The 17,063-nt window shown below is 43.3% G+C and overlaps 1 protein-coding gene across 1 annotated transcript in view; it reads left to right on the forward strand.

The window, feature by feature from the left end:
- The first annotated feature begins 656 nt into the window (after nt 1-656).
- MCUB (mitochondrial calcium uniporter dominant negative subunit beta) overlaps nt 657-17,063 on the forward strand; it is an 89,969-nt gene continuing 73,562 nt past the window's right edge. The window contains 1 exon segment of the mRNA XM_054508775.2: nt 657-935. Coding sequence (XP_054364750.1) covers nt 834-935 — 102 coding nt within the window. The 5' untranslated portion in view covers nt 657-833.

Below are 17,063 nucleotides of genomic sequence, written 5' to 3' on the forward strand. Positions count from 1 at the left end.
CTTAATCTGTTTTTATAAACAAAAAGTCTCTAAGACAAAACATTACGTTTTCCAGTTGCTGGAAAGACTAAGTTCCGGTTCCTTAGCTCTTTGCATTAAAAACGTGATTGAAAAGAGAAGCCAACTGTGCCGTGGCGGAGACTGTCCCAAAGAGCTCCAGGCAGGCCACCGCCTAGAGAACTGCAAACCTCCGGCAGAAGCAGGCCTTGAGCTGACTCTGATGGACGCTCACTGGCCATCGCTGCCCTTAGCAGAAGCCTCGGAGACAACTGACGTGTGGAGCCTTGGGGACCTGCTTCTCTCCCGCTTTCCCACTCGGTCCTGGAGACTGACTTCCAGAGGGTTCCCGCCTGCGTCTCTCCAGCTCCCGGAGGCTCTCCTCCCCTCACCCCCACTCCTCACTGCCCCGTGGCCGGGAATGGAGACACTAAGTCCCCAGAATTAACGGTGGGTGTTGAAATCAACAGCCCCCAAGGTGTGATCGCAAACTCTCGTTCATTCCTAAAGGGGCTTCCACGGGAAAAAGAGGTGCCGGCCAAGCATTCGCGCTGCCCGTCGAAATCTAAGACGGGCGAGGGCGGTTCACTAGCGCCCCTCCCCTTTTTCTCTTTTTTTCCGTCGGAGGAGAGAAAGCAGCCTGCAGCCGGGCGCGTACACAGAGCCTCGGGAAGCGGGACACACCCTCCCGTTAGCCCGCCCCCCGCCCGGCGGCGCGGCGTGCGGAGGCGGGGGCCGGCGGGAGGCGCGGGCCGGGCTGCGTGCTCGGAGAGCGCCCGCTGCTAGCCTCCCGGCGCTGGCCGGCTGACTCGCGCGGGAGCCCGCGCTTGGGCAGGATGCTGCTTCTGAGGGGTGCCTGGACGCGGCGCCCGCGGTTGCTGCCGACCCCCGGACCCCGGGGCCGAGCGCACCCGCGGCCGCGAACGCCGATGCCTCAGGTGAGACGGAGCCCGGCTCGGGGGCCGGGGGGCGGCTGGAAAAGTTTGCGTAGGGCAACTTGGGCGGGAGCGAAAGCCGAGCGGCCGGCAAGTTCCCCGCGTTTTGCTGGCCCTCCGGCTCCGCGCGGGAGGACCCCGACGAGTGGGCGCCCGGGCCGCAGACGTGGGTCCCCAGGTCTGCAGGCGCAGTCACGCCCAGCGGCCGAGGGAAGGCGAGACCGGGGCGGCGAGGAGGAGCATCACCTCCGCCAAGCTGGGGTGCGGGGACCGCGGGGCGACGCCCCGGGGAGCAGCAGAATCTCTCCGGGAGGCAGTTTCTCCACGGCCAAAACGCACTCAGGAGGAAGTTTTCCGAGTCCCTTTGCCGTCGGCTCGGTCGTGGGTGGCGAGAGGGGCTCAGAAAACGAGGGAGCACAGTGACTGCCCCGCGTGTGCACTGTCGTAGGGAAGTGAAATCTCCACTCTGAAAACCACCGGCCTGAGACACGGGTGAATCATGAGTGTGTGTCGGTGAGTAACAGCGGGCCTGACACAGTTGTATTGTGGCCTGGGTAGAACCGTTGCTTGGAGGGGGGAGAGAGTGGATGTGCCCTAGAAAAGACAGAGATAGGGCAAAATGCTGCGTGCAACTCGGACTGGGATGGAGCCCGACAGGAGCCCTAACTGAGCCTGATGAGGAGACAGCCCCATTAAAAAGAGCCTTCCAGGTGCGTGTGGTTGGGGAGCGTGTTGTTTCTGAGTTTTAATTCTCAGCCTCCCTCCCCCCATTAGATTAATTTCAGATCGTTAAAGAGAAAAATACGTTTAGCTGTGCAGTTTGCAAGAAAAACAAAAGCCATGCCATTATCTTGTCACTTTCACTTCCTGTTTTTTTTTTTTTTTTCCTCCAGCTATTTCAGGGCTTCACAGTTTTGAATGCTGGAGGAAATATTTAAATACATACTTAGAATTCTCTCCCTGAGTGTTTGAGAGAGAATGAGGAAGGGCATTTTGTTACTAACACCTAGGAAAAGGGGCAGACTCTTTAAAATGATACTTAGCAGTAAATTGGAGAGAGGGGCTTCCACTTTATGAAATTGTACTTTATTAGAAAGTGTTGCACTTCTGGGTCAAAAATATACCAGTGAAACAAGCCCAACACAAGGAGCCCCCTTCAGTATACCACCATTTAAACATGAATGATTCCGTTTTCTATTAAGTCCATTTAACATCTGGAGTAGAATTGTTACAGAGCCCAAGACTGGCTGCCCTTTCTCCGTATTTCCCACCAGATGCTATTCCCACCTGGTGCATTGCATGCCCCAGCAGGAATGTGGATGCCCTTTAAAAAAAAGAAAATGATACAGTGGGGCTTATTAGGCTTAATCATAGGGGAACACTGGTTAGTACTTTGCCTCTAGGTAATCATCTTAAGCCTTACATTGGCTTGTTTCTAATTTGCAGATATTTGTTTTAAGTTTTGACTGTCCATCCTATTAAGTCAATTTACTGAACTTTAGAAGTGGAAATGCTTCCATCATTTTACTTCATAAAAGACCCCTGAAAGAAGAAAGACAAGCCTGTGCGTTTGCTTCTTTGTATGCCTCTTTGAAATCATACCATAAAGAAACTGACAAATATCCTGGCCACTTAGGAGTTTTAGTTAGGACTACTAAACCATTGTCTACAAATCATATTAACTGGCTGTGGGGACATTTTTCACTCTAAAGTCTGTTTTGTGGTCTCCCCATGTGATATGAAAAGTCCTATGGCTAAAGACAAGTATTTTATATATTTTTGCCACATTCAGACCGCTAGCATCCATGAAAACAGGAAAAACACACAACAAAAGTGATATTTGCAACCCCACAGCTCATAAAATCTTAGCTTGCAAGGACTTGTCGTTAATAGTAGTTCAAGTAAGCATTCCCAATTATATTTGACCTTTTCTGAAAGTATGAGTGTGCTATAATTTATAGGAGGATTTGGTAATTTTGGAAAATATACAATTCTCATCCTTCATATGGTAGGTAAGTCTGTCAGTATTTTGTGGGTGGAAAAAAGTTTGTCAACATGGATATGCTTCGTATACCAGAATTGTTTTTTAAAGAACGCATTTAATCTGAAGCATAAGCGAGCAAGAGCATGTTGTGTTACCTTTAGCCAAGGCATGCCCGGTGTCTATGGTCACGATCCGGTGTCAGCATCTCTGCTTGTCCTCAGCACGCTGGCTGAGGCTGAGCGGTTGTCAGGGCAATCCATGGCTCCTGCTGGCCTTTCTGTTCTGCAGGCCGCAGCTTTGAGTGATGATGGCACCTGGTAAATTACCTTTAAACAGAAAGGCCTTACCTAATTGTGCCTTTCTTAACTTGGGTTTTCTGCTGCTTAGTTTGAAAACCTCCCTGGTAAGGTTTCAGGCCCCCAGGACAGCATTTGAGTCTCTACATAAGCTGTGTTTAAAACTTAAAAAAATCAAGTGTACTTTGCAGAGAAGTTTGGGTATGCTTTTTTTTTTTTTTAACATCTGGAAACAAAGCAGTATAGCAATACATGTTTTCATTCCACCGCCAGATGTTAATTTAGAAATTGTTTTTGCCTTTTGAATTTAGGTCAGTCCCATTTGACACTTGACTCTCATTCTACCTCTTGTGTTTGTAACTAGGGCACTGTAGTCTGTGATACTGGTTGCAGAGCTCCCTCCTGAGGAGGGTGTTTACTTGTACGTTGGAGTTTGTACTTAAGTTATAGAAGCCATTGGGGCAAGGTCATTCTAGACCAGTTTGTTAAATATTAAACATTACTGTCTTCCCAGTGCTTAGGTATTAGTATTAGTGCTCGGTTTTTTTTTTTAAAAGATTTTATTTATTTATTTGAGAGAGAGAGAATGAGAGAGAGCACATGAGAGGGGGGAGGGTCAGAGGAAGAAGCAGGCTCCCTGCCAAGCAGGGAGCCCGATGCGGGACTCGATCCCGGGACTCCAGGATCATGACCTGAGCTGAAGGCAGTCGCTTAACCAACTGAGCCACCCAGGCGCCCTCGGTTTTTTTGTTTTTAGATTTTACTATTTATTGCAATTTAACAAACACCATTCGTGCTGTTTTGTGGCAAACTCTAAGCTAGAAAATAATTTTGTGTCTTGGCAGATAAATATTTGTGGAATGAGGTCCCTGTGAAACTAAGGTAGAAAACCTGAGGCAAATACTGGTTGATCTGATTGCTCTATAAACTCAATGTGTTTAGGCCATAGAATAGAAATGAGCAGCTAACTGAGGTGGTGGTAGGCGGTTGGCACTCGTGGCCCGGCCACCCCAGAGCTCCCTCAACTTAGCCAAGTCTTTCGGTCTATTTGGGCCTGTTGTACTCCCTTTTCAAAACAAAGAGACTTGTCTAATTGGTCCCCAAAGCCCTTTCCATCTTGAAAATGGCCATTTTGTAATTTTACCAGGGGATGTAAGGAGAGTATTGAATGAAATACTGTCAGTGTCAGAATGGTTGTCTGAATGGTTGAACAATCCTCTGTGTGATCTTAGGCAGTCAGTAGACTAGCAGCTCTACCTTGTGGTTGTAGTAACTGTTTTCCCTTTGAAGAGGAATTGAAATTTATTTGATTGGGTAAGCATGTCAGAATTAAGTCTCGCTCTGATACTTCATTCTGTCATTAGCAGTGTTTTCATCTGTGAAATGTTGCTTATTCAAGAGTATCTAGCGTTAGAACCCTGAAACCATTATATAATAGACATCTTGAGCTAACCTGTAGGCTGTAAACCAATAGATAATAAACGGTGTTACCTCAGCCATATTCTAGAAGCATCTTTTTATTTTTATTTATTTTAAAGATTTTATTTATTTATTTGACAGAGAGAGACACAACGAGAGAGGGAACACAAGCAGGGGGAGTGGGAGAGGGAGAAGCAGGCCTCCCGCAGAGCAGGGAGCCCGATACGGGACTTGATCCCAGGACCCTGGGATCATGACCTGAGCTGAAGGCAGTTGCTTAACAACTGAGCCACCTAGGCGCCCCAAAGCATCTCCTTTTTAAAAAATCCCATTTAATTTACCACAGTATGAATTTTCCTGTCTTTTTAAAAATAAATACCAACTCGCTGTTCTCTGAGCTTCATACATCTGAGTTCAGACTGCATGGGATCTCTCACCCAAATGTTTTTACTGAATTTCCCACATTAGCATACCTTTAAAAAAACAGTCCTATGAAACATGGTAGTCAGTTAAAAGGTTAAGAGGAACCCCAGAAGAAATTGCTGTCTAGTCTTAGTATTCAAGTCACTGGCTTCTCCTGCCCAGATGCTGGGTGTATTGTACCAGAAGTGAAATGAGTGTGTAGCCAGGGCTGTTCTCCCTGTGCACTGGCTGCCAGAAAGCCTAGAGTCCGATTTTCAACCCACCTTCTAACAAATGTGAAATGATAAGCATTTTGTGTGTTTACCATATTCATGGTTTCATCGTCTCTACTTTCATTTTTTCCTCCATTCACATCCTCACCCATTTTTCTAAAATTGTCTTTTAATGGGAAAATGTGGTGCATAAATAACTTTTTTTAAAGATTTTATTTATCTGAGAGAGGATGCGCGCGAAAGTGAGAGTGCACAAATGAGGGGGGGACACAGAGGGAGAAGCAGACTCCCCACTGAGCAGGGAGCCCGATGCGGGGCTCGATCCAAGGATCCCCCAGGATCATAACCTGAGCTGAAGGCAGACGCTTAATCAACTGAGCCACCCAGGCGCCCCCCATAAATAAGGTTTTAAGAAATTTAAAAAATCAGCCCTTGGTGTTTGAACAAATATGTTCTAAGTAGTTAATTGCGGAAGTGTGGCAAACCAACATCTGTCTTCACACAGTCTCCTAGGGGCTTTGTACCTAGGAAGTGCTCAATAAATACTGATTGTATTGAATTCAGCTACTGTAAGAGTCTAATTTTGATGCTGTGGTTCTCTCGCTCTTTTTAATTGAGATGTAATTGACATGTATGGTTCTCTCTTAAATGGGGTGCTGAACTTGTTTACTCGCCACCTTTTTTCCTTCTTACTACCCTCACCTGTCCTAATTCTGATTTCCTTGCTACCTACCCTGTCCTCACCTGACTTAAAATCTAGTTTGGGTCAACTAGCAATGCCTGTAAATCTCTTTATTCTCAGAGTTTCCTATTCCATTAACTCATAAATGGTATTACTTGATTGTATGTGATTTTTATCTTAGCTGCATCTTCATTATAAAGGGAATAGAGACATTGCAGTCCAGGCTTTTGTTTGACAGATCTTTTGGGGATAATTAGATTTGTTTTGTTTTTTTTTTAAAGATTTTTTTTTTTAATTTGTGAGAGAGCGCGCAAGTGTGTGCACAAGTGGGGGAGGGAGAAGCAGACTCCCCACTGAGCAAGGAGCCCGATGTGGGGCTTGATCCCAAGGACCCTGGGATCATGATCTGAGCTGAAGGCAGATGCTTAACAGACTGAGCCACCCAGGCATCCCGGGGATAATTAGATTTCTCTTCAGGATTCACAATACTGGTGAGAAATGATGTATGAAATCTGCACTATAAACAAAGTTTACTGAAGAGAATTTCTTTTTTTTTTTTTAATTTATTTATTTGAGAGAGAGAGAATGAGAGAGAGCACATGAGAGGGGGGAGGGTCAGAGGGAGAAGCAGACTCCCTGCCGAGCAGGGAGCCCGATGCGGGACTCGATCCAGGGACCCTGGGATCATGACCTGAGCCGAAGGCAGTCGCCCAACCAACTGAGCCACCCAGGCGCCCTGAAGAGAATTTCTCTCAGTAGATTTCAGGGCAAGAAATAGGGAGCCATGAAAAGAGTAATGAGATGGAGCCGGAGTTGAAATGTTTATAGCCTGTGAGCAGAAACAAGAAGTGACAAGAAACATTAAACCTATCAAGAAATGGATAGGTGCACAAAGCTTTATTGTGGCAACTTTAGGAAAAATCTTCCTGATGGGCAAGGGTCATCCCACAAGTAGGTGTTGTACCTGAGGGTCTTTTGATACTTACTAGATGGAGTAGATGGTTTGGTTTATAGCTGCTGTGAACACTAGTGGTAATCCCATTATATTTAATTCCACTGGGAACTCTCAATTCTTTTGTTGTAGGAATGCTTTTATAATGAACCATTGCTCAAATCACATTTCTGGGACTTGATGAATTAGCTTATTTTTAACCTCTTAGGCATAACAGTAAATAAATGTCCTGAATCTGGTTGGAGGAAGGAAGAAGTTCTTCTTTTTGACAAATCCTTGTTCTTTTTCTGACTGTGCGTGTGTGCGTATTCATGTGTGGCTGTCTCTTGTTAAATATTTTGTTTTTGATATGAGTTTCCCCAGTAGGCTGAATAGGTTATCTGAAGAGAGGATTTTAAAAGGTGTTTGATGAATAACTGCTCTTTGCACCGGTAATGCAGCTGGAATATAAGTGTACATTTTTATTAGAGAGGCTGACGGTATTGTGACCATAAACCTGAAAAAACATTGTTTTAGAAAATGTCTGCAAACACATCAACGTAGCATTGGCTCTCTAAGCCCTTGCTAGGGGATGTTTGTGATGACATTTTACAGTCTGATGACTCATTTCTGCAAGTCTGCTTTGAGAATGTTTCAGATAATATATAATAAAGCAATTTCCACTTTTTAAGAGAAAGTATGGTTTCTTTTGACTTTGTAAATTATCCTTTTATGGGTTGGTTATTCATGAAACCAAGGTAAGAAAACTTTAAAACCTCAGCTACAGGGACGCCTGGGTGGCTCAGTTGTTAAGCGTCTGCCTTCGGCTCAGGTCATGATCACAGGGTCCTGGGATCGAGCCCCACGTCGAGCCCCACATCGGGCTCCCTGCTTGGCGGAGAGTTTGCTTCTCCCTCTCCCACTCCCCCTGCTTGTGTTTCCTCTCTCACTGTGTCTCTCTCTGTCAAATAAATAAAATCTAAAAGAACCCACAAAAACCCTCAAAAAACATAAGCTACAGTTGATCCAGAAATCCAGTGGCCTCATCCCTTCTGTCCTACTTTCTACTCCATGCCTTCCGTGTCCCGTAATTGGTGTCTGTGATGTTCCCTGGGTAGCATTGACACCCCCCCCCCCCAAATCACCCTTCCTTCACTCTCCTGAATTCTGCACTTCCTCCAGGGCTGAGTTCCAGTACCCACCCACCCACTGCGCGGATCCCCATTTTGCTGAGGTCCACAGGTCTGTGCCAGCAGAATTAACCACGTTCTTTTTTCCTCTCCCACGACACTTAGAGCATTCCACCATGTGTTCTAGTTGTGCTCATATGGTTTTCCCACCTAGATTCTCTCAGCACTTTGTGGTCAGAACTCTTTCTCCTTACCTCTGATGGCCTCGGCCCTGCCACAGTAGGTGCATAATACATGCTTGTTGGGTAGAGGGTGAGTGGACGGATGATCAAGAACTAAATATTAATAGAGTTCCTTAATGGTGTGCTTTCTTCAGGTCTTACTTTCTCGATTTCCTCTTCTCCATTTCATCCAGTTGGGAACACCTGAAGCATTCTTCCCTACTTTTTGTGATATGAGCCTTGAATAATTGAAGATTTTTAAAAAGTTAATCAAAATAATCTTTATTGTATTTTCTGTTCAAAGAAAGCAGTAATCTTATATCTTGGTTAGTTTTATTTCAGATATGCTTTCAAATCAAGAGTTTTAAAGGATATGATTAACAATCTAATGAAGCATAAATTAAGTACAGTCTGGTGTGTAAGGATGTGCCTTTTCTTGGCTGTTTTTTCTTTTATTGAGGTATATGACCTACAACATTATATTCATTTCAGGTGTACAACATAAGTGATTTGATATTTGTATATGTATTGTAAAACACTCACCACAATAAGTCTAGTTAACATCTGTCGTCATAGTTACAGAAGTTTTTTCTTGTGATGAGAACTTTTAAGATTTAGTCTCTTAGCAACTTTCAAATATGCACTACAGTGTTATTAACCAGAGTCGCCATGCTATGTGTTGCATCCTGTGCATTACATCCCCGTGACATGTATTTTTATAACTGGAAGTCTGTATCTTTTGACCATCTTCACCCATTTCACCTGTCCCCCATCTCTGGCAACCACCAATCTGTTCTCTGTATCTATGAGCTTGTTTTTTTTTTTTTTTTTTTTTCTTTTTTAGATTCCACATATAAGTGAGATCACTTGATATTTGTCTTTCTCCGAAGGCAGGCGCTATTTCACTTAGCATACTGTCCTCAAGGTCCATCTATGTTATTGTAGATGGCAAGATTTCATTCTTTTTTATGGCTGGATAATATTCCATTGTGTGTGTACACCACATTTTCTTTATTCATCTATCAATGTACATTTAGGTTGTTTGTTTCCATATCTTGGCTATTGTAAATAATGTTGCAGTGGACATGGGGGTGCATACATCTTTTCAAGTTAGTGGTTTTGTTTTCTTCAGATAAATACCCAGAAATGGAATTTCTGAATCACGTGATAGTCCTGTTTTTAATTTTTTGAGGACTCTCCGTACTATTTTCCATAGTGGCTGCACCAATTTACATTCCTGCCTACCGTGCACAAGAGTTCCCTTTTCCTTACCTCCTCGTCAACACTTGTTACTTCTTTTTCACTAATTGTCTTGGCTGTTCTTAAAGTGTGGTGTTGATTTAGGACGGTTGTTGACGTGTGGGGAAGGTAGCATTTGTCTCCATAGACAAGGGCTTTCCTAAATGGGATTCTCAAAGTATTAGATCATACTAGTTTTAGACTTAAAAAGTGAGGTTTTGGGATTGCCAGAATTATTAGTGTTAGTACTAAAAGCTCAATCATTAAAACTTAAATAATTTAGAATATTTAAAAATCAATGATAAAAATGTTTATTTGTAAGATGTAGCTCCTGGGCAAAGTACAAGATTAACCCTTTGGAAAATAAACCCCAAAGAAAAGAATATAATTTTTGATGTTAGGAAACCTGCAGGTCCTTTCCTGTAACCACCTTTTTTTTTTTTTTTTTTTAAGATTTTATTTATTTGAGAGAGAGAATGAGATAGAGAGCATGAGAGGGGGAAGGATCAGAGAGAAGCAGACTCCCTGCTGATCAGGGAGCCCGACGTGGGACTCGATCCTGGGACTCCAGGATCATGACCTGAGCCGAAGGCAGTCGCTTAACCAACTGAGCCACCCAGGCGCCCCCTTTTTTTTTTTTTGTAACCACCTTTTTATTACTATTCCAGAAGTGGGGCATACTCTTTGGAGCATGGAGTTGCCATGAGTAAGATTACCATCTATTGGTCTTGCAGAGCTTAGGGGCTGATTAAGGGAGGTAGCAAATATTTTATATCTTTGGGCGTATGTATGTTTTGTGTTTCTTATTCTGCCAGTGCTTGTGGTGCTAAATGAATAAGGAATAAGAAGATAGTTGCCATTGTCTTTATGAGAAATGATGCTGGTCTATACCACATGTTGATTATCTTTTTAAAAATTATTATTATTATTATTTAAAGATTTTATTAGAGAGAGAGAGAGCACAAGCAGGGGGAGCATCAGAGGGAGACGGAGAAGCAGGCTCGATCCCAGGATTCTGGGATCATGACCTGGGCCTAAGGCAGATGCCTAACCAACCGAGCCACCCAGGCGCCCCTTGATCAACGTTTTATGTTGAGGTCCGGATAGTGAACATCTTAGGCTTTGCATCCTATTGTCCATGTCACAACTAACTCAGCTCTGGCATTGTAATGGGAAAGCAGTTATAGACAATATATAAATGAATAGGTGTGGCTGTTTTCCAATAAACTTTATTTTTAAAAATGGCAAGAGGTCAGATTCGGCCCACAGGTCATAGTTTGCCAACTCCTGGCCTGTAGACAGTATACCAGGATTTGGGGCAGTAGTAATAGAGATGCTGTGCTAGAAGATGAATCTGGGTCTGGCAATCCAGTGTGTGTATAGTGGGATGAGGTAAGTGAGTACATACCTAAGGACCAATCATGAAGTTATGGTTACTGTACATGGAGCTGGAATAACAGGAACTAGAACAATGGGAAGAAGAAAAGGAAGAATGGGAAGATGTATAGGTGTTTCAGCAGATTTCAGTAGATTAGGGTTCTACCTAATCACGAGGCCACAGTGCCTGGCAGGATCAAGAGAAAGAAGAGAATGGAAAGACTGGGACTAAGATGATGAGTTGCTGTCTGAAGGCAGGGGAGCAATCAGTCCTGTGGTGAATTCTGATTCTGTGGGAGAAGTAACATGATGGGTGAAGAAGTGAAGACTTGAGTAAGGAATGTTCGAGAAGCAGTGCGTTGGCACATGCATTTATTCCAAAGGGTTTATTTCTCTTTGGAATTATCATTAAACCATGGGTACCATTTACCTTTAATCTGAATCCACCGTTAGAATTTATAGTCCATGTGTATATGTTGTTCTTCCTTTTCCTTTCTCAAATCTTTTTCTAAATGAATTTTCTGTTATCTCTGTTGGTTAGATTAAGCTACAAGATTCAGCTTTTGCTGACACAAAAGACCCAACAGTAATTAAACACAGTTTTTAAGCTAAATTTTTCTCTCTAGGCGATGGTTCTGAGGTGAATTTTGTGGGTCGGCACTAGCTCTGCTCCACAGGGTCATTCAGGGACCCTAAGCTGACCATTTCCTCTGTCCTTGTCAACCTGTGGACTGTAGGGTTGTTTTGTTTTGCTTTTGTACTTGCAAGGTGTTAATGGGCGAGGTTGGTGATATCACATAACACCCATGCTCACATTCCATTGAATATTTCATTGACTATGTCAGATGGCCACATTTAGCTGCAAGGGGGCTGAGAGATGTAGTCCTGGCAGGGAGCCACATTCCAACTAAAACTTGATTAGTGTGGAAGAAGAGAGATGGATTTCCATGGGCATCTAGCTGTTTCTGCTGCAGGCCCCTTGGCCAGAAACAGGCGAGTTTTGCATTTTGTGGGCACTGAACTTCCAAGGCTCTGTTGAACTTTGTTTATATGTGTTACTCAGCAATAGATGTTTATTTCTATCTGGAAAACTTAAAAAGGAAATAATGGAAATGCAGGATTTTTAATTTGGGTTAGAACAGGAACATTTGACACCTTGTTAGGTTCATTATATGCCCTCCGGGCTGTAGCTTAATAGGAAAGGGTGTAGTCTCACTTGTACACTCTAAGCTAAGGCTAAGGGAGAGAAGTAAGTTCTGATGGTTCAGTTAGGAGCTGAAGCCAGAATTCAAGTTTATGCAATGACACTTGATAAGGAGGGAAAAAAAGTACAGAGTGCTGACAGTATGGTTTTAGGGAAGGACTTCTTTTAGAGGAATTGTGATGATTAATAGATAAAAATTATAAAAGTACCATGCATATCTAGTATATGAATTTAATTGCATTTTTTAGGCTAGCCTGTTAGAAATATGGTCTAAAAAAGGGAAAGTTTTTTTTAAAGGGCAATCTTAATTAGATACTTAGGATTGTTGAAAGATGCTGTGTTTTAGAATGAAATATAGCTTAGTATATAACATAATATTGCGAATAATCCACTGTAATTCAGGCTATATTCAGAAAGAGTTTTATTAATATGGCCTTGTATAATGTCTCCTTACCACATTATTTACTTAATTGCCTTTCTTTGGCTTATACCCTGGCTTTTTAATTTTAATTTGTCAGGCTTGGATATCATTGTTGATCATCTGGGTTTTTTGGTTTTTTAAGTGTTATTTATTTCAGTAATCTCTACACCCCACATGGGGCTCAAACTCCTCACAGCTGGCCCTGAGATCAAGAGTCCCATGCCTTCTGACTGAGCCAGCCAGGTGCTCCCACTGTTGATCAGTCTTGAATGCATTACTTTGATTAGCTTTGAGATATAAGAAATGTTTTCCCTTCCCGTTGCTTTTCATGTACTTCAGTATAATTATTGTTTTATATCATGAAATGGCTAGATTACCATAGATACTTACGCATGCCTTGAACTTGGACACTGTATTTAATTGTCCATGAAACATTAATAAGGCTTTAATGAAAGAGTTGTCCAAAGGGCTAAAATATACAATATGTATTATGTAGAAACATATAATTGGAAATACATAATACTGTTATCACTGATCTGAACGTATTATAATATTAATGGTGCCTGTGCCTTAGCCTGGTATTGTTACAACATGAATGATCACCCTAGGTCGTGTGGAATTCTTTTTCTAGAAGCTTCTTATTCTCATTCCATACAGATTAATCTGGGTTTGGTAAGCATGTATCAACCCTAGAAGAAAGCAAGTCTCAATGGGGAAAAAAGTATGGGATGAGTGTGACTCTTAACCGACTGAGGGAAAGCAGAGCATCCGGATCACGGCAAGCAGTAGCCCCTTGCATTGCATCAGGACTGACTGTTCTGCTGCATCCTGCATCAGGGCATTATGGTTTGTCTCTGAGTCACTACGTCAGAAGGGACACTGACAAGCTGGTGGGGAGGGAGGTACCTCCAGAAGAGGATTAAGATGTTGGGGATTTCTAGAGAAGACGATTAAAAGGGCTGGATATTCTTAATCTGGTGAAAAGGAAGCAAATCTTTGTTTTCAAATATCTAAGAAGGTTTCTTGTGAAAGAAAGTTGTTATCCTGTGTTGCTTCAGAACGAGGAAAATCACCTGAGATTGGGCAGACTAGGTAGGCAGAGCTCAGCTCCGTTTAAGAAACTATGTGTGTCTGTTCTGGCTGTTCACCACGTATGGACTGCTTCTTAAAGCACAGGACTTTTAAGTTACTAGAACTCGGGCAGACGCCGGAGAAGGTCTTCTGGAGCCTGCTCAGTGAACACAGCCGACCAGAACTAGGAAGCAGAGCCTCTTTTCCTCCTCCAGTGTCTCTCTAGTGCCCCCTACGGACAAAACTTTTAGTGCCAACCAGCGGAGGAACACTATTTAAAGGGCCCAGATCCATTTTCACAGAGAAGTCAAAAAGGATGAATTTGGAGCCTACTGGAAGCAAGTTGATAGCTGTCCCAGGTGGGAGGAGGCAGCACCTGTGCAGTACTTGGAAGGGACAGCTGCCGTCACGGGCACGGCCAGCCTGGCAAAGCCAAGGTGCAACGGGAGACAAGGGGCCAGACCACGGCTGGGACACCGGTTAAACGGGTGGTAGTTTTGGATACGATACTGTGCTTATAGATCAGAAATCAAGGAAGCAGCACTTGACTGTTCCAGGAACACACAATCCAACCCACAGAGGAACAGATAAGACAGCCCCCCACCCCCCAGAAAAGTGCATGAGGACGTTAGAGTGAGCAAGTAGGAAGATACGGGGTGGATGATTGAGAGGCCCAAAAGTAGGCTTGAAGAGAGTTAGTTGGGATCTGGTTCAGGTCAAGGTCAAAATGGGAGGTCCGCTGAGGTGACCTGTAAGGTTCCTTTCATTGCTAATGTTCTGGGGGTCCCGTAGGTCTGCAGTCTTTGATATCTGTCCCAAAGTCAGAAACTGCTTGAGTCTGGAGATTGATAAACTTGGCTAAAAATTAGTATCTCTTGTTGTCCATTCCTTACTGTCTGCCTTCTCTACCAAGAAAAACCTTTGGATTGTTAGCGTGTAATGACTATTTAGTTGTGGTGGTTTGTGTTTTGGCCCTTTATATAATAGTCTTTCTGTAGAGGTTTGGGTTTGGTATGTTGCTGTGGGTTCTTGCCTGGAAGTCACCCACCCAGGTGTGGTACTCGTAACTGTTACCAGTCTGAGCTTAAGCCCAGATCTTCTGCTAACAGGTTATAGCTCTTTCTTTGTATATGAAATTCACTTTATAATGAATCCAGGCAGTTTCATTTAATTAGGTTATTCCATTTAGTAAGGACTGTGCCACATTTAATTAGTAAAGTCTGAATTTATGCCAGTGACTAAGCATTGTAATCAACAGTTGTTGTTATGCCTGCAATTGGATGAAATCATCCAAGTCTGACCTCTTGGAGAGAAATTACATAACTTGACTGTACCTTTGGAACTGAATTAGGATGAAATATCTTAATACTGTATTTATAATTCTGCTTATTTAAAACTGTTATACATTAGAAAAGGTTTTTTCATAGGCACAACAGTGAGCATTAAAACAATTTTAGCATAGTAATGTTACTGGTTTTGAAACTTTAGAAGACATCTTTGTGGTCTCTGCTAGTTATCTTTCTCAGGTGTCTTCCCCGCTCTTAAATATAAGGTTACAGCACAGTTGGCCATCTTAGTAGGACGTGACTTGCATTCAACTGGTCACCTCCCCCAGGAATTTGGAATGGGGTTTAAGGTTGCCATCCCTGTTGGCTGCTCTTTTAAATAGTGTTGTTCACTTGGAGTTGGTTGGTAATGATCATTTTCTACCTTGGGGACTAGGAAACAGTGAAAATCATTTTGTAGTGATAAAGCAGAATGATGCTGACATGTAGAGAAAAGGAGAAATAAAATACGGGTCAAAAGGACTCACCAACCTCAATATGACACTCCAGGCCCTGGTCCATTCCCAAGGTGTAATTAAATCCTTCCATTGAGGCTCCGTGAGAGATACCCTTTTGCGCTTAGAGTAAATTCCATCCTCACTTAAGCTAAGTCAAGTAGATGTTTGTTCCTTTCATCCATATAGCACATACATACATGAAGATCATTCAAACTTATTTTAAAAACCCCACTAAGAGGGGTGCCTGGGTGGCTCAAATGGTTAAGTGTCTGCCTTCGGCTCAGGTCATGACCTCCAGGTCCTGGGATAGAGCCCCACATCTGGCTCCCCGCTTAGCGGGGAGTCTGCTTCTCCTTCACCCTCTGCCTCTCCCCTTGCTTATACTCTCTCTCTCTCTCTCTCAAATGAATAAATAAAATCTTAAAAAAAATAATAAAAAACCCACTAAGATCTCAGTAGAGAAATGGGTAAAGGGCATAAGTGATATTCAGAAAAGGAAGTTTAAATTTTTTTTTTTTTTTTTAAATTTATTTGACAGAGAGAGACACAGTGAAAGAGGGAACACAAGCGGGGGAGAGGGAGAGGGAGAAGCAGACTCCCAGCCGAGCAGGGAGCCCGATGCGGGGCTCGATCCCAGGACCCTGGGATCATGACCTGAGCCAAAGGCAGACGCTTAACGACTGAGCCACCCAGGCACCCCCAGAAAAGGAAGTTTAAAATGCCTAATAACATATGAAAAATAGTATAGCATCACTGATAATCAAATAAATATGAAAACAATGGGGTAATGGATAAATTTTCTCTCTTTTTTTTTTTTAACCTATGAAATTGGCAGAGAAAAACAATACTCAATGTGTAAAGCATGTCCTGATGTGAGAACTCTTCCGGACGACTAGTCAGAGTATAAAGCGATTGTATAATTCAGAATCCCAACAGGAAACAGATGGCTCAGTCAGATCAGGATAATCAGAAGAGCCTTTCTACACAAAGGACTATGCACTGGGGTGTGGGTGCAGGGGAACTGCCAGAGATGGTGCAGTAAGCCTCGGCTAGTGGGGGGGGGGGGTCGGGGAAGGTGGACCCAAGACCACCTCGAAGGGAGTAGGGACCCCCTTCGTTGAAGGACCCAGCCAGATAGTCTCTCAGATTATTTCCTTATTGTTCCTTTAAACGTTAACATTCATTGAAACTGGAATTGCAGAATTCTGTCTTCCTGGTCCAGGTGAAGACTTGAGGTGCTTTAGTAAATCATTTTTAATGAAGAGGCCGACGTTTTTCCAAGTCCAGCCTCTAGGTAATGTTTTCTCTTTTTTTTTGCCAGCTACTTGGAGTCCCCGCTCCTTTTGTTTGGTTGATAACATGCATGATGATAGCTAATCCATAGCCTGAGCTAGACACTGGCGCCAGCTCGTTCCTCGCCATCTCATTTAGCCCCCTCACCGGCGTCCTGGGAGATGGGTGCCCACGTTGCCCCCTTGTTTACTCAGCACTGAGGCTCAGACCTGCCCTGTGGCCTCAGGCCTGCGCCCCCGGCAGCCGCTCTGCTTTATTGTTGAGGGAAGTTCTCTCTCACTTTGGAAAAAGAAAAAAAAATTATAAGAGTATCTTTTCAGGGTTTGATTATGCTGATTCAGTTGAAGAAGAGCTTCCAACACTGCTGAAATGTGATTGTTCCGTAGTCTGAAATGGATACTTGAATCTCATAAGAGCTGTGAGATTAAACTTGGAAGTGTACCAC

Source organism: Mirounga angustirostris, unplaced genomic scaffold, assembly GCF_029215605.1.
Source record: "Mirounga angustirostris isolate CCGP_5_RB_7025 unplaced genomic scaffold, mMirAng1.0.hap1 SCAF_2, whole genome shotgun sequence".
NCBI classification, from domain to species: Eukaryota; Metazoa; Chordata; class Mammalia; order Carnivora; family Phocidae; genus Mirounga; species Mirounga angustirostris.